Below are 25,463 nucleotides of genomic sequence, written 5' to 3'. Positions count from 1 at the left end.
CTTGGAAGAATAGCAGCAGTTAAGATGAACGTTTTGCCAAGATTTCTTTTTTTTGTTTCAAATGATTCCGGTGCTTTAAAATGATAAACAACTGAGAGAATGGCAAAGTGGAGTGAATAAGTTTGTATGGAATGAGAAAAAGCCAAGAGTTAAGCTGAAAATTATGCATGGTGTTCCAGAAAGGGAAGGCCTTAAACTTCCAAACCTACAATTATACTATGAAGCAGCAGCTTTGACGCAAGCAAGTGATTGGTTTGGAAGGAAAAAAACTGGAATATTGAATATAGAAAGTTATGATCTTGAATTTGGTTGGCATGCATACTTATTTTATGAGAACAAAGTGGATAAAATATTCAAAAGCCACATACTTAGAAACTCTTTGATGAGAGTTTGGAAGAAGCACCGATTCAAATGGGATTATAAAATACCGTTATGGCTGGATCTTGGTCATATCATGTGGAATACAAATATAATGTCACTCGGGGGGGTTTTATATAAAGAAGTTCTTTTTATAGATGCGGGCAGATGGCAACTAAAGACATTAGAAACGCTGTTGGAAGAACGGATTAATTAATTAATTAATTTATTTATTTATTTATTTATTCAATTTATATACCGCCCTTCTCCTAGTGGACTCAGGGCGGTGCACAGCCAAAACTAAAATACATAACAATACAAAATTTAAAATTAATTAAAAGAATTATATACTTTGGCCCGAATTAAAACAGTGCGAATTAAAACCCATTAACAAATTAAAACTAAACAATTAATAACCATTAAAAACTAAAAAAGGGGGGCAGGGTTCACGCCAGCCCTGCTTGCTGGAAAAGAAGTGTTTTCAGGGCTCGGCGAAAGACCCGAAGATCCGATATCCTTCTTATCTCCGGCGGCAAATCGTTCCAGAGGGCGGGGGCTGCCACAGAGAAGGCCCTCCCCCTGGGGGTCGCCAGCTGATATTGCCTGGCCGACGGCACCCTGAGGAGTCCCTCTCTGTGGGAGCGTACTGGACGGTGGGAGGCTATCGGCGGCAGAAGGCGGTCCCGCAAGTACCCAGGTCCTATGCCATGGAGCGCTTTAAAGGTGGTAACCAATACCTTGAAGCGCACCCGGAAGACCACTGGAAGCCAATGCAGCTCACGCAAGAGAGGTGTCACATGGGAGCGACCCCTCGCTCCCATAATCCCCCGCGCGGCCGCTTTCTGCACCAGTTGGAGCCTCCGGGTACTCCTCAAGGGGAGCCCCATGTAGAGAGCATTGCAGTAGTCCAGGCGGGAAGTGACGAGTGCCTGAGTGACTGTGCGTAAGGAATCCCGATCCAGAAAGGGACGCAACTGGCGAATCAGGTGGACCTGATAAAAAGCCCCCCTGGCCACGGCCGTCATATGCTCTTCTAAAGACAGCCGTGCATCCAGGAGGACGCCCAAGTTGCGAACCCTATCCGTGGGGGCCAATAACTCACCCCCAATAGCCAGCGATGGTACCAATTTAACTTGGTTACAGTATAATCAACTCCAATTGAGATGGAAAGAGGACCAAAAAACTGGTATAATGATGCACGAAGAATTGGTTAGACACATAAAAGAGAAAGGTCCAATGCATATTAAAAGGGTTTATAATGTTTTGCTAGAGAGGGACTCAGAAAATGAATTGGTTAAAGATTGTATGATAAAGTGGGCACAAAATTTTGCAGAACCAGTGATGTTGGAAACATGGGAAAAAATATGGGTCCAGAATGTTAAATTTACACAGTCGCAGAACTTGAGGGAAAACTCTTATAAAATGTTTTATAGGTGGCATTTAGATCCTAAGAAATTGTCTTGTATGTATCCTAATGTTCAACCAAGATGCTGGAGATGTGATTGCTTAGATGCCACATATTACCATATGTGGTAGACTTGTAAGAAAGTGAAGGCCTTTTGGATAAAAATTTGGTGGGTCATGCAAATTGTTTTGAAGAAAAAACTTCAGTTCTCTCCACAATTGTTTTTATTGGGTATAGTTAAGGGTTTTACATTGGGTGAAACAAAGCTGATATTGTATATGGTGACAGCAGCGAGATTACTGATAGGTCAATATTGGAAAAATGAAGCTATGCCCACTATTGAAGAATGGACTTTGAAGATGGCCAATTTTGCAGAGATGGCGAAGATTTCAGCATATTTAAAAGACCGAACTCAAGAGACTTATGTATGGGAGTGGAAAAAGTGGATAGATTATGTGCAGAATAAGTACCAAACTAGGAAATATCAGATAGCTTTTAACTGAATGTATTATATAGGGATAGAATAATTGAGTTTTATGAAGGTATAAACAGTATATAGGGGGTGGAGGGGTTCAAGTCTTATAAAATGTGATTTTGATTTGGATTATATTTTGTGGAAGTCACGGGGGGAAGGGAGGGTTGGGGGGGTTAGGGAGGGTTGGGGGGGGAAACTGGGGAGAAAATGTATTTGTAAAACTTTTTCAATAAAAAAAAATTAGTTGTTTTGGTAATAGTTCTAAAATTTGATGCTTATTTGGTGGCCCTTTGCATTCTGTTCCCATGCCTCTTTCCTTGGATCACTCAGTCATTGTCTCTGATTGCCTGTTATGTTTTCTGTCATTCCCCCCTTCCCTATTTCCCTCCTCTCATCCTTTATGGCAGATCTGACATAGAGCCTCTTACTGTCTGCAATCCACCTGGCCCCAATTCCTCTTTTTTTTTTTTTTAATTTGATTTATATGCCGCCCTTCTCCGGAGACTCAGGGCGGCTTACAATGCGTTAAGCAATAGCCTTCATTCTTTTGTATATTTTATACAAAGTCAGCTTATTGCCCCCACAAACTGGGTCCTCATTTCACCTACCTTAGAAAGGATGGAAGACTGAGTCAACCTTGAGCCTTGGAGAGATTCGAACCAGCAGAAATTGCAGGCAGCTGTGTTAATAACAGTGTGCACTAAACCACTGTACTATCAAGGCTCTTTGCTGAGAGAGATTCTCATGTGGGAGGAGATGAAAAAAAATGGGGAATGGGCCCTGTTAGGATATGGTTTGAGCCTAACTAGGTTGTCCAGGTAATATGAGTGTACTGTAACTTTAATCTGTAAATGTATTATGTGACTTTAAAGGTTTTCTTGCTGATTCATTGTAATGCTGAGTTATGCTGTAATTAGGTAATGACTGGTTGTGAGAGTATTTAAGCAAGGTTTTGTAACGTATTCAGTTTGATGATGAAGCTGATGTGATATGCTACCAGAGTATGATATTCTACCATTGAGAGGAGTTGCTATCTGCTAATCATCGTTTGATGGATCTGCTACCGTCGTGGTTTGTGAACCAGAGTGAGTTTGTTATTCTAACCAACTAATGTCTGTTTGGTAAGAAGATATCTGTAACTTTTGGACTGATTTAACTGGCAAAGACTTGGAATTTGTTTAAAGACTATGAGACTGTTTTTCTACTATAAAGTAAGCTTTTGATAAACCAGTTTGTATAACTCTTATTCATTGCTCTCAGCAACGTTTCCTTGTGCATTTACTCTGCTGGTTGGTAACACAACACCAATATCCTTAACAGGCGCCAATTCCAGGAGTCAACAGAGAAGGAGGAGGTTGGTGGAGTGGGAAGGACCTTCTGGGAATGGGTTTGGTTTGGGAACAGTTGAGACATGCAGGGCTAATTGTCCCGCATTGCAAACCTGCTGCAGGCAATTTGTACTGCAGTGAATTACCCAGGGTGAAGCAATGGGGGAGGATGGCTGGAAAGGAGTGCATGTGGCGAATCACCTTGGGGGGGGGAGGTACTGTGGAGGGACTGATGGGGAAGGGTGGCCATGGTGGGTTAGCTGAAATGGGGAGGCTGGGATGAGGTGGCCGGGGCAAGACGACTGCAGCCAATTGTCCCATTTCCATCAATATGATGTGTTGCAAAGTTGCTATTTCATCATTGTCGCTAAATAAGGACTATCTCTCAGGTTTATGCAGCTATTACAACTGCTTAAGCCTTCAGGCTTCAAATGCAGGACCAAATCAAGTCTCACAGCAGAATTGTTTGTTAAGAGTGTGCCCAGGATAAATTCTCCCCAGAGAATAGTGGAAGGAACTCTGGAAGACCAAAGATTGCACTCATATTATATATTTGAGAACGAAGGAGAAGATGATTTGTGCATAAGAAATAGATGGTGTAATTATACCTATTCATAATTAACAAACTATCAATTTTTTTTTTTTTTTTTTTTTTAATTTGATTTATATGCCGCCCTTCTCCGGAGACTCAGGGCGGCTTACAATGCGTTAAGCAATAGCCTTCATTCTTTTGTATATTTATACAAAGTCAGCTTATTGCCCCCACAAACTGGGTCCTCATTTCACCTACCTTAGAAAGGATGGAAGGCTGAGTCAACCTTGAGCCTTGGAGAGATTCGAACCAGCAGTAAATTGCAGGCAGCTGTGTTAATAACAGGGTGCACTAAACCCCTGTACTATCAAGGCTCAATTATGTTGCCACTCTTCTATTGTTATTATCTTCAACAGAGAAATATTCTCTTAATAAAAAAGTATGTCAATTACATTGCCATAGAAATTTTGATAAAGCTTATGGGAAAATCAGAGAATTTGAGTTTGCTATTTTATGGGCCAATTTGCACACATTCCTCCATTGTTTCTATTTCCCACAGGAGAGGCCATCTGATGGAAATGGAGATGTTATCATCAACATATCAATTGTTGATATGTTAGATATGAACCCAGGATTAAATGACTACATGTCACAGGACTCTGTGATTTCTAGGTGCCTCCTGACTTTGATGACTGTCACACCTTGTCACACCTTGAATGACATTACTGGGAACTTGTCCTCATTAAAGAAATTTGATGGTGATGTTGGGCATGGATAGAATGATTCCTGTGGAGACCTTCTGTGCACACAGCGTAGTTTACCACAGAAGTCCATGAGATGAAACGTCAATAGAGATGACTAACATACTCCATACAATTATGACATTCTTTGCTCATTCCTCTCAGGGAGATTCTGCCCAACATTGATGAGGCAGTACTGCAGATCTGGATGTGAGGAAGATTTAAACTCTGCTATTTCAAAAACAATTGAATAGTGGTAGGGAAGTTCTATAAAGTCTCAAACATCTAAAGAAACAGCCATATATGTTTAGAAACACTGATACACAACCTTAAAAATACACTACATAAACTAAGGAACAAAATAAGAAAATTTCCTCCTTGAAATAATAAACACATTTTTTTCCAGTTTAACATTTTTTATTAGGTTATAAGATAAAATACAAAAGTAAATAGGAAGACACAGTGTGTGTGAGGGGAAAACAAGGAGAGAAAAGTGAGGAGAAATTGGGGAAAAGAAAAGAAGAAAAAATGACTTCCTGTAGCCATTCATCCATAATTGGAATCTAAGAGTCCTTCCATTTTTGTGTGTATAATAATCTTGGTGCTGTCAACATATATAAAATCCAAGTTCCAAGTTTTTTCTCCAAGTCCTCTTCCATAAACCCAAAAGAAAAGTTTCTGGTTTCATTTTTATTTTCATTTTAAGAATATTCTGTATTATATTACGAATCTTACTCCAAAATTTCTTCGCTTTATCACATGTCCACCCTAAATGGTAAAAAGTTCCTTCTTTGCTTTTCCACTTCCAACATTCATTTGAAATACCTTTATACATTCTGGATAATTTATCCAGTGTTAAATGCCAGCGATACATTATCTTATAAAAAATTCTTTTAAATTATAGTTCATTTTAAACCATATATTTCATCCATATATTTTCCCATTGTTCAGGCATCACATTGTATCCAAAATTCCTTGCCATTGAATCATACAATGTTTTACATGTTCACTTTCCAAATTTAATTTCAATAACATTTTCTAAATCTTAGCAACAATATGCTCATCACTACCATACAGTAAGGTTTCCAATTTATTCTTATCAAAATCAAACCCACAACTCTTTTTATTTGATTTAAACCATTCTTTCAGTTGTTGATATGTAAACCAATGGCAAACATAACCATCTAATTCAAGTTCTTCCCTCAACTTTAATATAGGTTTACCAGAGTTGAAAGATAATATTTTACCACAATGATTGCATGGGGGGAAAATTTTGATTATGGAATTGATTTAGAGAAATGGCAAAAACTGTGACTGCAAAATTATAAAACGACAATGTCAACAGCATATAAGGAAAATTTGTATAAGATGTTTTACAGGTGGCATCTACCCCCAGCAAGAATATCTAGAATGTTCAAGAACAAATCAGAAAAGTGCTGGAAATGTCATCAGACTTTGGGCTCATATTACTATATGTGATGGACATGTGTAGAAGTTAAAAGATACTGGACTGTAATCCATACATGGTTGGAAAAAGTGATTTAAAAAAACACATAGACTTTAAGCCAGAGATTTTTTTATTAGGAATTGTGCCAGAAATATACAGTAGAGAATTGAGATATTTGATTGTGAATGTTTTAACAGCGGCTAGAATTGTGTTTGCGAAAACCTGGAAAAATGAAAAAATACCAACGCAAGATGAAGTTATTAAGAAAATTATGGAATGTGCTGAAATGAGTAAATTGACATTTGAAATTAGAGAACAAGAAGATAAAAAATATTATAAGATACAGGATTTATTTTACCAATGGCTAGATAAGAAAGCATGGGAATGAAATATGAAACATGAAACATGAAATGAATGTTATAAATATAATACTTGAAAATAATTTTTATGAAGCGGTAAAGCCATTGTTAAATAAATGACAAATGAGGATGTTTATTTGTTTGAAAATATGAGAAACTAAATGACTAGTAAATTTTGAATATGGAGATGAAGCACAAAAGATTTGTAACCGACCGACACACTGTTTGAAATTATAATGGAAGATGGATTTATATTTTATGTTTTGTTTAAAAAAAAATTCAAAAAAAAAAAAAGATAATATTTTACCATACGTCTAGCAGGCTGCCTTCGCCACCATTTCTTTTCTTTAAAAAGCTTCTTGTGGGGACAACCAAAGAGGCAATTTCGTATAGAACCTTGTTTTATATTTATTCCAAACTCTTAGAATAGCATGTCTAGCAAAGTAATTATTAAAATCAACATGAACTTGAACTTTATCATACCATAAATAACCGTGCCATCCAAACCTTAATTCGTGGCCCTCTAATTCAAGTAGCCTCTTATTCTGGAGGTTCACCCACTCTTTTAACCAGGCCAGACAACATGCCTCAGAATACAATTTCAGGTCTGGTAAACCCAAACCCCCTTTTTCCTTAGCATCTTGCAGTAGTTTGTATCAAATTCTTGGTTTTTTCCTTTGCCATATAAACGTACAAAATATCCAAAATAATAAACACATCTTTAACAACAAGTTTTCCTTCCATACAGGGCACTGGACTTCACTAAGGACACTTTGAAAACATGAGAAACAAAAGACTGACCAGAGGAATATTGTAAGCACTTGCAGAACTTGATAAGGAATTCTTTATGGACAAATTCCTCCTTCACATCATCATTTATTAGAAATCTTATCACATTCTAAACATACCACAAAGACAATTATAAATGAGGCAACTCCTTGCATTGGTTAGAAATTCTTGTTCCTTACTATATTTTCTCTACAATTGAGATCCGGCCTCAGCAGAATAATGTAGCATTTGGGGAAAAAGATACAAGCCAAGAGAGCAGCTCCAGAGGCCAAAATGGAGAAGATCTCCACAGCCACCATGGACTTCCCTTTGGTGCTCAGGTAGGTGGGGAGGAAGGAGATCCAAACACTGCAAAAGACCAGCATGCTAAAAGTAATGAACTTGGCTTCATTAAAACTATCAGGCAATTTCCTAGCCAGAAAGGCCACTGTGAAACTGATGACAGCCAAAAGTCCTAGGTAAGAGAGGACAATGTAAAACATTACAGCTGAGCCTTGCTTACATTCCAAGATGATCTCTCCAAACAAGGAGTGGAAGTCCAAGTTAAGAAACGGGGGAGAGGTTCCCAGCCAGGTGGCACAAAGGACTGCTTGGATCAAGGGACCGGCTATGACAATGGAGTTGGTCAGTTGTTTTCTTAAGAGTTTCCTTGTCTTGTTCCCTGGCTTGGTGGCCATGAAGGCCAAAACCACCATGACAGTTTTTGCCAAAACAGAGGAAACTGCAAGGGCAAAGAGGATGGCAAAAGCAGATTGTTGGAAGAGACAGGTGAGCTTCCCTGGTTGACCAATGAAGAGGAAGGAGCAGAGGAAGCAGAGCAGGAGGGAGGTCAAGAGGAGGTAGGTGAGGTCTCGGTTGTTGGCCTTGACTATTGGTGTGTCATGGTGTTTATAAAAAATTACCAGGACAGCAGAAGTGATCACAGAGAGGAAAAGAGCGAGAAAAACTAAAGTGTATCCCAGGGTGTCCTGATAGGCAAGGAAGTGGATCTTCTTGGCAATGCATTGGTCCTTGTCCTTGTTGGGATATTGGTCTTCTGGGCAGGGTTGACAGTGAACAGCATCTGAAATCAAGAGTCTATTTAAGAATTTCCGGGGCATCTACCATGCCCATTATCCCTATTTTAAAGAACATATGAGTGTTGCCTTTCTGCTGTTGGCGTGTTGTGAGAACCCATGTGTAATTTATGGGACATCAAAAAGAGCAAATCATTCTTCATTTACGATGATCCTGGGGATAGATTAGCCAGAGATGAGGATTTATCCAATTCCAGTTATCCATTCACTCTGCAGTTCCATGAGTAACGTGGCTTTCAGTTTAAGGTTGCTGCCTTTTTTTTCTCCCATTTTATAATGGAACCCAGATTTGTTATCCAGAAATGCTGCTGTTTTGTTTGTGTGTATATTATCCCTGTTTCAGTGGTGAAATTCAAAATTTTTTACTACTGGTTCTTTGGGTGTTGCTTGGTAGGTGTGGTGTTGCTTGGTGGGTGTACCAGGGGAAGGATACTGCAAAATCCCCATTCCCACCCCACTCTGGGACCAGCTAGAGCTGGTATTTGCCAGTTCTCTGAACTAATCAAAATTTCCACTACCAGTTCTCCAGAACCTGTCAGAACCTGCTGGATTTCACCCCTGCCCTGCCTTAACCTCTCTACTTCGTATCTCAAATTTGTTCATTTAGATGTTTTTTGCTCCCTCTTGCTCTATCAAAGAGACATAAATAAATGAATGTCCTCTTTCCCTGGCAGGTCTATTTCCTCAGAGGTTGATAGTGCTGACAGAAGGAGCTTATTCTGAATAATAAAAATTAAAGCTTGGACCTCACACCCCACTTCCTCAGGTAAGTTTGGAAGGCAGTTTTTGCAATTGGATGTTAGAGTAGCAATGGAAATCCCAGTTGGGATTCATAAATTCAGCCCTAAAGATATCCTGCATGGAACTGCTGAGGATTGGGAAAGGTGGTCTCTGTGGCCGGGGCTGTTTATATCTGGAAACTGATTTCAGCAAAGGTTTTCCTGGAAGATATGATTTCATGACAATCTCATAAAAATAACAATAACAAAAAAATGACTTAATGAATGTCTTCTTTGATCCTGAATGATTTAAATTTGAAGTATGGTCTACCTGTCTGATTAGAAATGGTCCCTTCTGGACAAGGGTCACACTGGTAGCAGCAAACCTGCTTGCCCTCTGGAACTCTTCTCCTCTCTCCTGCATGGCACCTCTTCATGCCACACCTGGCAAAGGGCACCTTCTGAAAGAGAAAAGAGAAATACTTGAGATGATCTAAGCAATGAACCTGCTGCATTCATGCTTTTCCCCACTCCTACTTCTATGTTCAGATTTTCTTCTAAAGAGATACATTGCTACCATCTATCAGAAATGTGGAACAGCTCCTGGGGGGTTCAGGCCACTGGAATTCCTGAGACATCAACAGATGGTGGAGTTAACTGGGGTTTCAAGCTGCAGAGGAAGGATTGTGACTGAACCAGAGCATTTCTAAAATAAAGAACCATGAGGATACAACTGAGTGACAGTGGTCAATGGAAATCACTGTTACTAGCTGTAATTGCATCCTGCGTTTCAAGCAGAAGTCACTCCCAAGCCTAACTCTTTATGGAATGACACAAATCAGACCACAAATGTGTTACATACAAAGCAGATTTCTCACCAAATAACTGCCATAATTTCTGACTCAATTGATTATTTTTCAACTTAGAAAGATGTTCTGCACCTCAGGAAGAGAATGAATCTTTCTGTGAATTTAGAACATTTCCTTGCAACTCACCTTTGTGGCCCAGATGATTTCATCAGAGTAAACGGTGAAATCCTGGCCTGGAGGAGGCTCAGGATTTACTTGACCAACCTTCCTGTGGACAAAAGATCGATTGGGGAAGAGAACCCAGTTGAGAAGATCATAACAATCAGATCCCAGTCCATCTTCTGAAAAGGAGACTTCCTCTCCAGCACTGTTGTTGAACTGCACATTACTCACATAGGCAAGAATCTGAAATAAAAGAGACATTCAGAAATTCGAATATTTGGGCTAAAGCTACAAATGAGACATCATGGCTTCTATCATCATATAAAGGGCATCTTGAGAAGATGGGTTTATATTTGAGAAGCTAGTTCTGTCTCTTGCTGGAAATCTGAGGAATCAGGTGTATTTAACTCTGAAACTAAAAGTTTTCTCTTCATCACTGGGCATGGTTTCCAACTCCAATTTGAGCAAAACACAAGAATTTTAGTTCCACAATCTAAATTTAATTGTAGGCTTTTCCTCTTGTGATACTTGGCTACATGCACTTTCAAATAGTTACTTTTTCCCATGGTCTTTTTAATTGATAAAGGAATTTTTGGAATGAATAAACCATTCCTAAGAGAATCATGGAAAATTCCACTGGTTTTCTCTAGCTCATTGTCAAAGGCAGCAGAAGGCAGGAACCAGGTTTCATCAATTGGGCCATGTGGAAAGAAGCATCCGACCTGGTTGATCACTTCACTAGTTAGAGAGGTCCAACATTTCAGGCTTTGATGCAGGAAATTCTGATGAATTTCAGACCAGGAGTCCATTAGGACCCCTTTGAATCTTGCTCTGTGCTGTATATTATCATAGAAAGAGAATCAGAGTATTGGAAGGGACATTGGAGGTCTTCTAATCCAACCCCCTGCTCAAGCAACAGATCCTCTACGATTTCAGACAAGTGGCTATCCTGTCTCTTCTTCAATGACTCCAGCAATGAGGCTCCCACAAATTCTAAAGGTAAACCCACCCTTAAGAAATTTCTCCTAAGTTCTAGGTTGCTTCTCTCCTTGGTTAGTTTCCATCCATTCTTAATCAGAAGCTGTTTTCACACAACAAGTTGTGTAGCACAACAAATGGTAAACTAAAAAGACGGGCAGTTTCTCAGATGAATTGGTATGGGAGAACGCAGACATTTAATCAGGAACTGAAGAAATTCATATGGGGAGCATCCAATTTAAGTGTCTGTGGACTGAGTCAAAAACCAAAGAAATTACCTGCCATGACTGGACATCTGAGATCCTCTTTCCAAGCCTCATCATGGTCGGTCGAACTCTGGATCCATCCATTGCATGTAAAACATGTGCCAAAGCATAAACAGCATTGTAGATATTGTAACTTTCACCTGTCATTCTTTTTTCAATAGTGTAATTGGGCACATTCTGCAGATTCTCCTTTCCTGTACATTGTTTTTTCCCCTTTGGAGGGATCTTTCCTGATTTATGGATCTTGCAGCGAAAGACCGCTTCCCACCACGGAGGGAGAAAGACATCTCCTTTGGGGTTCAAGGGATCTAATGATAGGAGGAAGTGGCTGAATTGAGACACATCCCCGGAGTGGTCCCTAAAATGCAAGACTCCATGGAAAACCTTTAAATATCGCAATATGTATTTAGATTCCTCCACACCAAGTTTCCAATGGGAAGTGAAGATACAAACTTTTCTAAATGATACTTTTATGAATTTTTCAAAAAAATTTACTGCCCCTATTAAACTGCTAGTAACAGCTAAGTCAGCAAATAGAATAAACACTTCTGCTTTAGACCAGGTATGGAAATTGAGAATAAACTTGTCCTGAGTGATTAGAATACTATCCAATTCCAGCATTAGAGTGAAGGCCAGGCAGATCTCCTTCTCCTGGAGCATTGGCATCAGAGTTGAGATGAAACGTTCTCCCCTCTCATCTTGAGGGGCCAGTAGTCCAACCCAGTTCCACTGGAAATACAGGAGCAGCTGGACTAAACCCACATACTGAGGAGATTCCTTGGGATTAATCCGGAAGAAGGAAGGATAAACTCTTCTCTCTCCCTGAGAGAACTCAAAGCCAACACCGAGCTGGAGAAAAAGAGATTCTGTTTTCAAAGACAAAGTTTTATGCTGACTTTAGTGGTGACCATTGTGTGGTTGATGGCCCTCAAGTCAAGCTGACTCACTTTGACAGGCAAAGTTCATCTTCTTCCCTTCTTAGCCATTTTTATTGGTTGTCAGAAGACAAGAGAAGAAACCATATAGAAGAAACTAATACAGAGAATAAATGGCACTAAAATGCTGGTTACCCTTTAATAAAGAATAATCTAAGAGTCAAAAGCTCATTATATGCCCCACCCCACAAAAAAACTACTTTTAGTTACATGTTTGGCTTCAGTGTGTGATTTTGATCTTTATCTATTCCATAATGCATCCAAGGAAGTTCTCTTACCTGTGGGACCTTAAAGATGCTGAAGATGGAGGCCATCAGCCTTGAGGACTTGGTACTGAGACCACCAATAATGGAGAGCAGAGTGTCCTGCAGGTGATATTTGTAACCTGGGACCACTTGGCCTCGTGAGGAGAGCATGGAGAGGCTGTTTAAGGAAATAATCTTCTCGCTCTGGAAATGGCCATAGATGTGGAAGCCAAGGGTGATGTTGGGGAGCAGAAGAAAATCCTTATTGACCTCGGAGATAGCAAACATCAGTGCAAGGAACTGCTGGTAGTTACTGATGGCGAATCTGTAGTGAGAAAAATGTTACAGTTTTTTTTCAAAGGATTTCCTTTGGCTGAACTTGGATGACTGTGAGAAAGGACAGAAGCCTTTCCATTGATATCATGGACTCTTTTACACTCTCTATCATTCCTTCCATATTCACTTTGCTGCAGTGGCTGTAATCCTTTCCTACTGCTCCCCCTTCACCGTAATTATTTAAGGTCCCTCTTGGAGCAGCTTCTTCAGGTGTGGTAAGGATTGCTGAGCACAGGACTACAGTGGGAGTCACCTCATAGCTTTACTGAAGGCCATTACACATGAGCAATGCTGATTCCAACGCTGAGAGGGATTTTTGTAACTTCTGAATACTTGAAGAGTGTTGAGCTTTTATTTGAATTTTCTACCAGAAGTTACTGGTCAGATTAATATCATAATTTGACTTTTTCACTAGGCCAGCACAGCTTCCCTCTTCAATGTTGTTGTTTGTCATCTTCCTGATGAGGAGATTGAGAATTCCAGCCTATTTGAAGAGCTTGCTAATTTATTGAGAAAAGCACAAAATGTGCACTACACCAGGACAGTAGAATACACTAGAAGAAGCATTTCTGAAAAAATTCCCTGAGTTTAAAGCAAAGAAAACAATTATCTGCATGTTTCTCCTTCAGCTGAAACTTACACATTATCAAAAATAAGCTTCACTGTATTAAAGTCTGGGACAGGAGACTTTAACGTTGTTCCCAAGGGCAAATGCCCACCAAGAATGAGATCACCAGGCCTATAGTAGTTTTCATTTAACTGGATATAACACCTGAGCACACAAATGGTTTGCAGCCTCTTTGCTGTAGTCGGAGCCAGGAGCCAGAAGAGCATCAGCATCATCAGAAGTAGCATGACTCCTGCCCGGTCATAATTATCACCTTCCCTCCTAGGACAGAAATCAAGGTTTAGGCAGAAACTGATTTGAAAGTTGCTTGCCTCTTGATCCTGGCTGCTGCTGCTGCCACTGCTGCAAGGTGAGGCAGGAAGCAAAGCGGGAGTGGCCTGGCTGTGGGACCCCAAAATCCATGAGTGCAGGGTGTGTGGGTCAGCTCTGGAGCTGGGTTCGGGTGGTGCAGAGTGGGGAGGGGAGTCCCAACTGCTTCTTGGGGATGAGGCCTTCCTGCCCTCCTGGACTCAGAACTCTTTCTAGTTCCGTAACTTCTTATAGTATGCCAGTTGGACCTTTTCCTGGATCGTGATTCCCTGGGCTCAGTCACTCATGCCCTGGTCCTCTTGCATTTGAATTCACACAATGGGCTCTACGTAGGGCTACCTTTGAAGAGCATTTGGAAGCTACAGCTGATGCTGAATGAAGCAGGGTGGACAATGTTATCTACCCCTAGTATGGCTCATGTCATAGCCCTGTTTTACAAGCTGCATTGGTTTCTGCTTTGCATCCATGCCCAACCCAAGGTTATCACATTGAAAGTCCTCCATGGCATCCTCTTTGAAACAATAAACACATCTTTTTGCAGTTTAACGTTTTTTATTAGGTTATTAGATAGAATACAAAATACAAAAGTAAAGAGGAAGACACAGTGTGTGTGAGGGGGAAACAGGGAGAGAAAAGCGAGGAATAGAATAGAATAACAGAGTTGGAAGGGACCTTGGAGGTCTTCTAGTCCAACCCCCTGCCCAGGCAGGAAACCCTACACCAGGAGAAATTGGGGAAAAGAAAAGAAGAAACATTGACTTCTGACTCCCTCTGTTGAAGAAAGAAAAAAAAAGCATTAACTTCAAACCACAACTTTTTGTTTTTCCATAGTAATATAAACTAGCCATTTCTAGAAAAACATATCAATCTAATCGGTAAAATCCAAATCAAAGTTTCATTTTTTTCCACCTCAAGCATAAAGTTCAGAATTTCTGTATGTGGAAATAAACATACTTATATTCTTTCCTTTAACCAAAATGATCAATTTTTTCCACTTCTGCCAACTCCATCAGCTTCCTCCATAGTGGGAATCTAAGTCTCCTTCCACTTTTGTGCGTATAATACTCTTGCTGCTTTCAATATATAAAAGATCAATTTTTTTCTCCAAGTCTTTTTCTATTAAATCCAAAGGAAAAGTTTCTGGTTTCATTTTTATTTTCCTTTGAAGAATATTCTGTATTATAATATGAACCTTACTCCAAAATTTCTTTGCTTTATCACAGGTCCACCATAAATGGTAAAACTTCCTTTTTTCTTTTTCTTTATTTGAAATACCGTTATACATTCTGGATAACTTATCTGGTGTTAAATGCCAGCGATACATCATCTTATCAAATTTTTCTTTGAAATTATACTTTAGTGTAAATTTTAAACATTTCATCCACATATTTTCCCATTGTTCAAGCATCACATTATATCCGAAATTCCTTAGCCAGTGAATCATACAGTGCTTTACATGTTCACTTTCGAAATTCAATTTCAATAACATTTTATAAATCTTAGCAATAATATGGTCATCATTACCACACAGTAATATTTCCAATTCATTCTTAGCAAAATCAAACCCACAACTCTTTTTATTTGATTTAAGCCATTCTTCCAGTTGTTGGTATGTAAACCAATGGCAAACATAACCTTCTAATTCAAATTCTTCCCTCAACTTTAATGTAGGTTCACCAGTTTGAAGATAATATTTTACCACACGTCCAGCCGTCTGGCTTCACCACCATTTATTTTCTTAAAAAAGCTTCTTGTGGGGACACCCAAAGAGGCAACTTCGTATAGAACCTTGTTTTATATTTATTCCAAACTCTAAGTATGGCACATCTAGCAAAGTAATTATTAAAATCAACATTAACTTTAACTTTATCATACCATAAATAACCAAACCTTAATTCGTGGCCCCCTAATCCAAGTAGCCTCTTATTCTGGAGGTTCACCCACTCTTTTAACAAGGCCAGACAACATGTCTCAAAATATAATTTCAAGTCTGGAAAACCCAAGACCCCTTTTTCCTTACAATCTTGCAGTAGTTTGTATCAGATTCTTGGTTTTTTCCTTTGCCATATAAACTTAGAAATATCCAAAATAATAAACACATCTTTAACAAGAAGTTTTCCTTCCATACAGGGCACTGGACCTCACTAAGGACATTTTGAAAACATGAAAAACAAAAGACTGACCAGAGGAATATTGTAAGCAGTTGCAAAATTTGATAAGGAATTCTTTTATGGATAAATTCCTCCTTCATGTCATCATTTATTAGAAATCTTATCACTTTCTAAACATGCCAGAAAGACAAATATAAATGAGGCAACTCCTTGCCTTGGTTAGATATTCTTGTTTCTTACTATATTTTCTCTACAATTGAGATCGGGCCTCAGCAGAATAATGTAGCATTTGGGGAAAAAAATACAAGCCAAGAGACCAGCCCCAGAGGCCAAAATGGAGAAGATCTCCACAGCCACCATGGACTTCCCTTTGGTGCTCAGGTAGGTGGGGAGGAAGCTGATCCAAACACTGCAAAAGACCAGCATGCTAAAAGTAATGAACTTGGCTTCGTTAAAACTATCAGGCAATTTCCTAGCTAGAAATGCCACAGTGAAACTAACAAAAGCCAAAAAAGCTAGATAGATGAGGACAATGTAAAACATTAAAGCTGAACCTTCCTTGCATTCCAAGACGATCTCTCCAAACAAGGAGTGGAAATCCAAGTTAGGAAATGGGGGAGAAGTTGTCAGCCAGGTGGCACAAATTACTGCTTGGACCAGAGGACAGGCTAAAACAATGAAGTTGGTCAGTGGTTTTCCTAAGAGTTTCCTTGTCTTGTTCCCCGGTTTGGTGGCCATGAAGGCCAGAACCACCATGACAGTTTTTGCCAACACAGAGGAAACTGCCAGGGAAAAGAGAATGGCAAAGGCAGATTGTTGGAAGAGACAGGTGACCTTCCCTGGTTGACCAATGAAGAGGAAGGAGCAGAGGAAGCAGAGCAGGAGGGAGACCAGGAGGATGTAGGTGAGTTCTCTGTTGTTGGCCTTAACAATCGGTGTGTCATGATATTTATAGAAAATCACCAGGACTGCAGATGTGCTCACAGAGAGAAAAAGAGTGAGAGAAACTAAAGTGTTTCCAATGGTGTCTTGATAGGCAAGGAAGTGGATCTTCTTGGCAATGCATTGGTCCTTGTCCTTGTTGGAATATTGGTCTTCTGGGCAGGGTTCACATTGAGCTGCATCTGAAATCAAGAATCTTTGTTTAAGAAGATGTTTAAGAAGATGTTCATTCATTCAAGGAAATCATGCTGCACTTATAATGATTCTAGGATAGATTAGCCAGTGACGAGGATTAGTTCAGTTCCAGCTATCCATTCACTGTGGACTTCCACAAGTAATGTAGTTTTCAGTTTGAGATTGCTGCCTGTTTTCTCCCCTACTTTATAATGGAACACACAGAAGATCGATAGACCTGTTATCCAGGAATGTTGCTATTTATCTGTACATGATCCCTGCCTTAACCTCTCTGCTTTGTGCTTCAAATGTGTTCATTCACACTTATTTGATTGCTCCTACTCTATCAAAGAGGCACAGATAGATGAATCTCCTCTTTCTCTGGCAGGTCTATTTCCTCAGAGTTTGATAGCATTGATGGATGAATTAAAGCTTGGACTGAAAACCCCACTTCCTCAGGAAAAGATTAGAATTTGGGTTTCATAATCAGATATTAGAAGAGGAGTTGAAATGCAAGTTGGAGATTCATAAATTCTGCCCTAAAACTATCCTGCATGGAACTGCTGAGGATTGGGAAAGGTGACTTCTGTGGCCAGGGCAATTTAGATCCATCAACTGAAAGGTTCTGCTGAAAAGTATGAGTGCATGTCAATCATATCAAAAATGATCACAATAAACAAAATAGATTCAATGAATGTGCTATGGAGGTTTGTAGACCGCAACCTTATCTCTTTATAATTCACCAAACAGACAAGTCTCAGAAGAGCTTAAACTAAACTGTTTTTATTTACACGAATAAAACAAAGTCTATTAAAAGAACATCAGTAGTCAAGTTTCCTTTTGCAATGTCCGGTCAGCTCTTTCTGCAATCACTCTGTGCGATTGGAGTCCGGGTCTTTCTTCCTCAGAAGGAGGAGGCTTTAGTGACTTCAGCTCTGCCTCAGATCCCGAACTGGTTTAGCCTCCTGGCAAGCAGCTCCTTATATACTGTCTCAGTGGCAGTTAGAAAAGCCCGGGAGATTCAAAACTAGGAGCTGCGCTCGGATTGGCTTATTCAATTATTTAAGCCAAAGGTCATTAATAGGCACAGCAACTGGGAGGGAATTTTTCTCTCACAGAATCTCTTCTTTGATCCTGGAAGATAGCTCAACGCACGTTCCTTCCCCCCTCCCTAGAATGACCTAAGGCACTTTCCTTCCCCACTCCCTTTTCCCCACAAGGTACAGCAAAGCAATGCAAACGAAACCTGCACAACCCCCCCCCAAGCCTCCCCCTCCCACCAGTATGGCAGCATCCCAATAGAGATCTATGGGACCGGACATGTAACCAGTTGCAGCACATGAGAAGGAATTTTTTAATGGACAAGTTCCTCCTTCTTGTCAACTTTTTTTTAAAAAAAATCAGATTCTAAATGTGCCTGAAAGACAAATATAAATGAGGCCAATCTTTGCATTAGTTAGAAATTCTTGTTTCTTACTATATTTTCTATTTCCTCAGAGGCTGATAGTGGGGACGGAAGGAGCTTATCCTGAATAATAAAAATTAAAGCTTGGACCTCAAACCCCACTTCCTCAGGAAAGATTGGAAGGCAGTTTTTCCAATTGGATGTTAGAGTAGCAGTGGACATCCAAGTTGGAGATTCATAAATTCTGCCCTAAAGCTATCCTGCATGGAACTGCTGAGGATCGGGAAAGGTGTCTCTGTGGCCAGGGCAGTTTAGATCTGTAAACTGAAAGGTTTTCCTGAAAAAATATTGTTTCATGTCAATCTTCTTAAAATGACAAACATGACGTAATGAATGTTTTCTTTGATCCTGGAAGATCTATATTTGAAGTCTTGTCTACCTGTCTGATTAGAAAAGGTCCCTTCGGGACAACCCTCACAATGGTAGCAGCAAACCTGCTTTCCCTCTGGAACTCTTCTCCTCTCTCCTGCATGGCACCTCTTGATGCCACACCTGGCAAAGGGCACCTTCTGAAAGAGAAAAGAGAAACACTTGAGATGACCTAAGCAATCAACCTGCTGCATTCATGCTTTTCCCCATTCCTATTTCCCTCCCTTATTCCTTCTTCTGTGTTCAGATTCTCTTCTAAAGAAACATATTGCCACTGTCTGTCAGAAATCAAGAACAGTCCTGAGGGATTCAGGCCAGTGGCATTCCTCACACACCCATGGATGTGGGAGATTGAAACTGGAGTCTCAGCCTGCAGAGGAAGTCTTGTGATGGGACAAGAGAATTTCTAAAAGAAAGAACTGTCAGGATACAACTGAGAGGAAGTGGTTCGTGGAAATCACTGTTGCTTACTTTTAATTGCATCCTGTGTTTCAAGCAGAAGTCAATTCCAAGTCTAATTCTTTATGGAATGACATAAATCAGAGCTCAAAGGTGTTGTGTGCAAAGCAGATTTTTCACCAAATGCCATAATTTCTGATTCAATTGATTATTTTTCAAGTTAGGAACATGTGCTGCATCTCAGGAAGAGAATGACTCTTTCCCTGAACTTACAACATTTCGTTGCAGCTCACCTTTCTGGCCCAGATGATTCCATCAGAGTTAATGGTGAAATCTTGGCCTGGGGGAGCCTTAGGATTTACTTGCCCAACTTTTATGGGAACAAAGGATTGATTTGGGAGGAGAATCCAATTCAAAAGATCATAACGAGCAGATCCCAATCCATCTTCTGAGATGGAGACTTCATCTCCAGCGCTGTTGTTGAATTGCACATTTCTCAAATAGGCAAGAATCTGAAATAAAAGAGACCTTTAGAAATAGGACTATTTAGTTAGAGCTACAGTTATGGCCCTCTTTATGGATTACTGCCGTGTTGTGGCAAAGGGGTTTGCATAGCTCAATGAAGCTATGAGCTATGCCATTCAGGGCCACCCAAGATGGACAGGTCATAGTAGAGAGCGCTGACAAAACGTGATCCACTGGAGAAGGAAATGTCAACCCTCTCGAGTATTTTTGCCATGAAAACCCCATGGACAGTAGTACCAAAAGGCAAAAAGATATGACGCTGGAAGATGAGCCCCTCAGGTTGGAAGGTGTCCAATATGCTACTGGGGAAGAGCAGAGGGCTAGTAGTAGTAGCGCCAGAAAGAATGAAGCGACTGGGCTGAAGCCAAAAGGAAACTCTGCTGTGGATGTATCTGGTGGTGAATGGAAAGTCTGATGCTGAAAAGATTTTTTCTCCATAGGAACCTGGAATGTAAGATCCATAAATCAAGACAAGCTGGACGTGGTCAAACAAGAGATGACAAGACTGAACATCGACATCTTAGGAATCAGCGAACTAAAATGGACAAGAATGGGTGAATTTAATTCAGATGACCATCAGGTATACTACTGTGGGCAAGAATCCCTCAGAAGAAATGGAGTAGCCTTCATAGTCAATAAAAGAGTAGGAAAAGCAATACTGGGACACAATCTCTTTTCATTTTAACTTTAGTAATATTATTAAATAGAATTAGAGCAAACCAAGAGATAAAGGGAATGAAAATTAAAAGAGAAGAATACAAGGCACAGGCCTTTGCTGACGATATGGTATTTATTATTGAGGAACTTCTGGAATCTGGCCCCTCCCTAATACGGGAAATAGAAACATATGGGGAAGTATCAGGACTTAAAATTAATAGAGGGAAAACCAAAATGATAGTTAAAAATCTAACAACAACTCAGAAAAAAAGAATCAGAAAAAGAAATGGACTTACAAATTGTTAAGAAAATTAAATATCTAGGGATATGCTTAAAAGCGAGGTGTTCCTCGTTAAAGGAGGATAACTATATGGTGCTGGTCTAACAAATTAAGAAAGATTTGGAAAAGTGGGAAATGTTACAAATATCGCTTTTAGGTAGGATAGCGACTATTAAGATGAATATCCTATCTAAACTATTACATTTATTTCAAACAATCCCCATCCCATTAGATAGAAATTTTTTTATGGAACTTAATAAAATTATTACTAATCTTTTCTGGTCCGGAAGAAAGGCAAGGATAAAATTACGCTTTCTCCAAGATAGTAGAAGTAGGGGTGGTTTTGGTCTTCCGGCATGGGAACTATACCACAAAGCGGCGACGTTAGTTTGGATAAGGGATTGGGTCAATTTAAGGAATAGAAGAATCTTAATTCTGGAAGGACACAATTTACAAAAGGGGTGGCATGCTTTTATGTGGGACAAAGGGAATAGGATACATTCATACTTTTACAGACATAAAATAAGAGATGTACTGATATGAATTAGGGAAGATATAAAGAAGAAACATTATATGAAAATTCCCGGTTGGCTATCTACCATGGAAGCTATGATCCACCCCAACACATTAGACATTAGTAAAATGCCTAGATACACAGAAATCTTACATAAACAGGGAAAGCTGAAAAGTAACCAGGTATTAAACCAGGTATTAAAAGAACAAGGAATATCCATTGACTGGTGGCCATACTTACAACTACAATCCAGATACAAAAACGATAAGGAGGAATATGGAATAGATTTGGAACCAAGACAATTAGATAAATTGCTGATTGGCCCTGAAAGAAAATTAATATCTAAATTATATAATTATTTATTAGAATTTGATAGAGCAGAGGAGGTGGTAAAAGAACCGATGATCGCATGGGCAAAACATGGGCAAAACCGATGATTGTAGGGCATAACATAAACCTAGATGATTGGGAAACTATTTGGAATAAAAACTATATATTAACAAAATCAGTGGCTTATAAGGAAAATCAGTATAAAATGCTATATCGTTGGCACCTAGCTCCAGCAAGGCTGGCCAAAATGTACTGTGGGAAATTGGGAGGGGGGATTGTATGGAGCATGGGTGATGTATAGTAATACTAACATTCCTTTCTCAAGAAGTCAAGGACAACTTGCCCTGCACCTGGAAGGCTGGAACTGAGAGGCATCTCCAGTTGGAATGATGTTTGATTGGACCATGTGATGGACATGTGGGTGTTGGACAGGGACTTGAACTTTTCTGTGGGTGGAGAAAACTTGGAAACTTTCAGATTCGGGTTTTCCCAGATGTGCCAATATGACATCTCTAATAAAATGCAACTTTAAGGAAACTCAAGCCTTGGAGTTTTCATTAATTGGGGGTGTTACTTGGAACCCTGACAGGCAAGGGAGAAAGAGAAAGATATACCCAATTGAATGCAAAATTCTAGAGAATAGCTAGAAGAGATAAGAACGCCTTCTTAAATGAAGGGTGCAAAGAAGTAGAAGAAAACAATAGAATCGGGAGGACCAGAGATCTCTTCAAGAAAATTGGAGATATGAAGGGAACATTTCATGCAAAGATGGGCATGATAAAGGACCAAAATGGCAGGGACCTAACAGAGGTAGAAGAGATTAAGAAGAGAGGGCAAAATTATACAGAGAGGGCAAAATTATACAAAATTCTTGTATTATTCTTATACAAGAATAAGCTTAGCTTATTCACAATGGGGTGGTCATTGACCTCAAGCCAGACACCCTGGAATGTGAAGTCAAATGGTCCTTAGGAAATCTGAGCAACAACAAAGCAGGTGGAGGTGACAGTATTCCAGCTGAGCTATTCAAAATCTTAAAAGAGGATGCAGTCAAAGTGCTACACTCAATTTGTCAGCAAATTTGAAAAACTCAACAGTGGCCGCAGGATTGGAAAAAGTCAGTTTACATTCCAATTCCAAAGAAGGGCAATGCCAAAGAATGTTCAAACTATCACACCATTGCACTCATTTCACATCCTAGTAAAGTTATGCTCAAAATCCTACAAGCTAGACTCCAGCAGTATGTGGATTGAGAACTACCAGAAGTACAGGCAGGATTTCGAAGAGGCAGAAGAACTAGAGATCACATTGCCAACTGGATTGAGGAGATTCAGCTAGGAAGTTCCAGAAAAACATCTACTTTTGCTTCATAGACTATGCTAAAGCCTTTGATTATGTGGATCACAACAAATTGTGGCAAGTTCTTAAAGAGATGGGAGTACCAGACCATCTTATTTGTCTCTTGAGAAACCTATATGGGGGTCAAGAAGCAACAGTGAGAACTGGACATGGAACCACTGATTGGTTCAAAATTGAGAAAGGAGTTAGGCAAGGCTGTCACCCTGCCTATTTAACTTATATGCAGAGCACGTCATGAGAAAGGCAGGGCTAGATGAATCACAAGTTGGAATTAAGATTGTTGGGAGAAATATCAACAACCTCAGATATGCAGAAGATACCACTCTAATGGCAGAAAGTGAAGAGGAACTACAGAGCCTCTTCATGAGGGTGAAGAAGGAGAGTGCAAAAGTTGGCTTGAAACTGAACATTAAGAAAATTAAGATCATGGCATCTGGCCCTCTCAATTCCTGTCAAATAGATGGGGAAGAAATGGAGATAGTGACATATTTTGTTTTCCTGTGCTCCAAGATCACTGCAGATGGGGACTGCAGCTAAGAAATTAAAAGATGCTTGCTCCTGGGGAGGAAAGCTATGACAAATCTAGATCGCTTACTAAAAAGCAGAGACATCACCCTGCCACCAAAAGTGTGTATAGTCAAGGCTATCTTTTTCCCAGTTGCAATGTGTGGCTGTGAAAGTTGGACCATAAGAAAGGCTGAGCACCAGAGAATTGAGGCCTTTTAACTCTGGTGCTGGAGAAGACTCCTGCAAGTCCCTTGGACTGCAAGGCAATCAAACCAGTCAGTCCTAGAGGAGATCAACCCTGACTGCTCTTTAGAAGGCCAGGTCCTGAAGATGAAACTCAAATACTTTGGCCATCTAATGAGAAGAAAGGACTCCCTGGAGAAGAGCCTAATGCTGGGAAAGATTGAAGGCAAAAGAAGAAGGGGACGACAGAGAATGAGGGGACTGGATGGAGTCACTGAAGCAGGAGGCATGAGCTTAAATGGACTTCAGGGGATGGTAGAGGACAGGAAGAATTAGAACAGTGGGACAAACTATGGACAAGGAACTATAAACTTACAAGAGCAGTCGCCTACAAAGAAAACCTCTATAAAATGTTTTATAGATGGCATTTGCCCTCAGCGAGATTGGCCAAAATGTACTCAAATTTATCCCCCAAATGCTGGCGATGTAACTACAAATTTGGAACATTCCATCACATGTGGTGGATGTGCTCCATCACAAGGAAATATTGGTGCAAAATTCAAAAATGGCTGGAAGAAATTACAGAGCAAAAAACAGATTTGAAACCAGAACTATTTTTATTAGGAATATTGGACCCGAAAATGAATAAAAAACTTCAATACATCACACTACACATACTCAGTGCAGCAAGAATCATATTTGCAGAAAACTGGAAACAAAGTAATATACCCTCAGACAAAATAATAATTAGAAAAATTCTTGAATGACACAGCACTAGCAGCCAGCCAGGCATACCACCCCACCAGGCCCTCACCCCCCGCGGCAGCCCACCTGCAATTTACCAAAAATTAGGAAGGCAACGGCAGTCAAGTGGGCGAGGAGCAAAGCAGCTGGGCCTGGGCCGGGTGGTTTGGGCAAGCAGCAACCGATAGCAAGCAAGGAGAGCAATAAGAAAGCATCCAACAGTTCAGCCTCACACGTGTGGCAAGAGGAGCTGCCCAGTGGGCTTGTGCGCAGCAGGAAACAAACTTTCAGGTTCTGGTGCATGCATGCGCACTGGCCAGCTATTCTGATGATCTGAGCTTCAGGTTGCGAACCCGGAAGAGGAATGGCCGACGCCGCACGAGCCCTCCTCCAGCACTTCTCTGCCACCCCCTTGCCTCTTAGCACCCCCCTGCTGCCCCCCTTGCCTCTTAGCGCTCCCCTAAATCATCCCACTGCCCCCCAGGGGGCAGTACTTTGGTTTATACATTGATGTAAAGTTATTATACTACTATTGAGAAGTAAATAGATACGATAGAATAGAGAACCACAAAAGCAAAATACTTATGTCCATACAGGAAGCTGTAAAATGACCTTAGATGGCATATATTGTTTGCTGTGTTTAGTTTAGTTTTTATGTATTTGTGGTTGTTTTTTAGGTTGTTTTTAAAGACAAAATTGTTTAATAAAAATTATTTTAAAATAACAACAACAATGGGTCTTATGGACAGCTGCTTTGCTTGCATCTCTTCCCCCCCCCTAAACCCTTCCAACAAATTCACATTTTTCTAATAATTGTTTTTAATATGCATTGATATAATAACATGCAGATATTTAATCAGTAATTGAAGAAATGCATATGGGAAGCTTCCTCTCAAAGGAAGCCAAAGAAATTACCTGCCATGACTGGATATTTGAGATCCTCTTTCCAAGCCTCATCATGGTCGATTGGGCTCTGGATCCAAACATTGCATGTAAAGCGTGTGCCACA

General features: G+C 40.0%; 2 protein-coding genes across 2 annotated transcripts; both read right to left on the bottom strand.

The window, feature by feature from the left end:
- Positions 1 to 7,064: 7,064 nt before the first annotated feature.
- Positions 7,065 to 13,988, bottom strand: LOC148116306 (vomeronasal type-2 receptor 26-like). The gene is made up of 7 exons (XM_087893454.1): positions 13,898 to 13,988; positions 13,059 to 13,195; positions 12,656 to 12,826; positions 11,583 to 11,826; positions 10,301 to 10,304; positions 9,559 to 9,671; positions 7,065 to 8,495 (listed from the first exon to the last, which is right to left on the bottom strand). Exons 1-7 carry the CDS (start codon positions 13,986 to 13,988, stop codon positions 7,591 to 7,593), a joined length of 1,665 nt encoding a protein of 554 aa, XP_087749580.1. The 3' UTR covers positions 7,065 to 7,590.
- Positions 13,989 to 14,427: 439 nt separating this feature from the next.
- LOC148116305 (vomeronasal type-2 receptor 26-like) lies at positions 14,428 to 18,970 on the bottom strand. Its single transcript, XM_087893435.1, has one exon. The coding sequence runs from the start codon at positions 17,180 to 17,182 to the stop codon at positions 16,226 to 16,228; it is 957 nt and encodes a 318-aa protein (XP_087749561.1). The 5' UTR covers positions 17,183 to 18,970; the 3' UTR covers positions 14,428 to 16,225.
- Positions 18,971 to 25,463: the final 6,493 nt, after the last annotated feature.

This window comes from Pantherophis guttatus, chromosome 1 (assembly GCF_059756535.1).
Source record: "Pantherophis guttatus breed Tessera chromosome 1, ASM5975653v1, whole genome shotgun sequence".
Classification (NCBI taxonomy): domain Eukaryota; kingdom Metazoa; phylum Chordata; class Lepidosauria; order Squamata; family Colubridae; genus Pantherophis; species Pantherophis guttatus.
Note: the sequence above shows the minus strand (reverse complement) of the source record. Positions and strands in the feature narration are given on the sequence as shown.

What these genes read in the sequence shown, in the direction of transcription:
- LOC148116306 (XM_087893454.1), bottom strand. Translation starts at nt 13,988, where the DNA reads ATGGATTTTGGGGTCCCACAGCCAGGCCACTCCCGCTTTGCTTCCTGC. An exon ending in GCAGCAGCCAGGATCAAGAG is followed by an intron (nt 13,196 to 13,897) that starts GCAAGCAACTTT and finishes CTCCCACTGTAG; the next exon opens with TCCTGTGCTCAGCAATCCTT. An exon ending in TGGAAGGAATGATAGAGAGT is followed by an intron (nt 12,827 to 13,058) that starts GTAAAAGAGTCC and finishes GGCCATTTCCAG; the next exon opens with AGCGAGAAGATTATTTCCTT.
- LOC148116305 (XM_087893435.1), bottom strand. Translation starts at nt 17,182, where the DNA reads ATGAATGAACATCTTCTTAAACATCTTCTTAAACAAAGATTCTTGATT.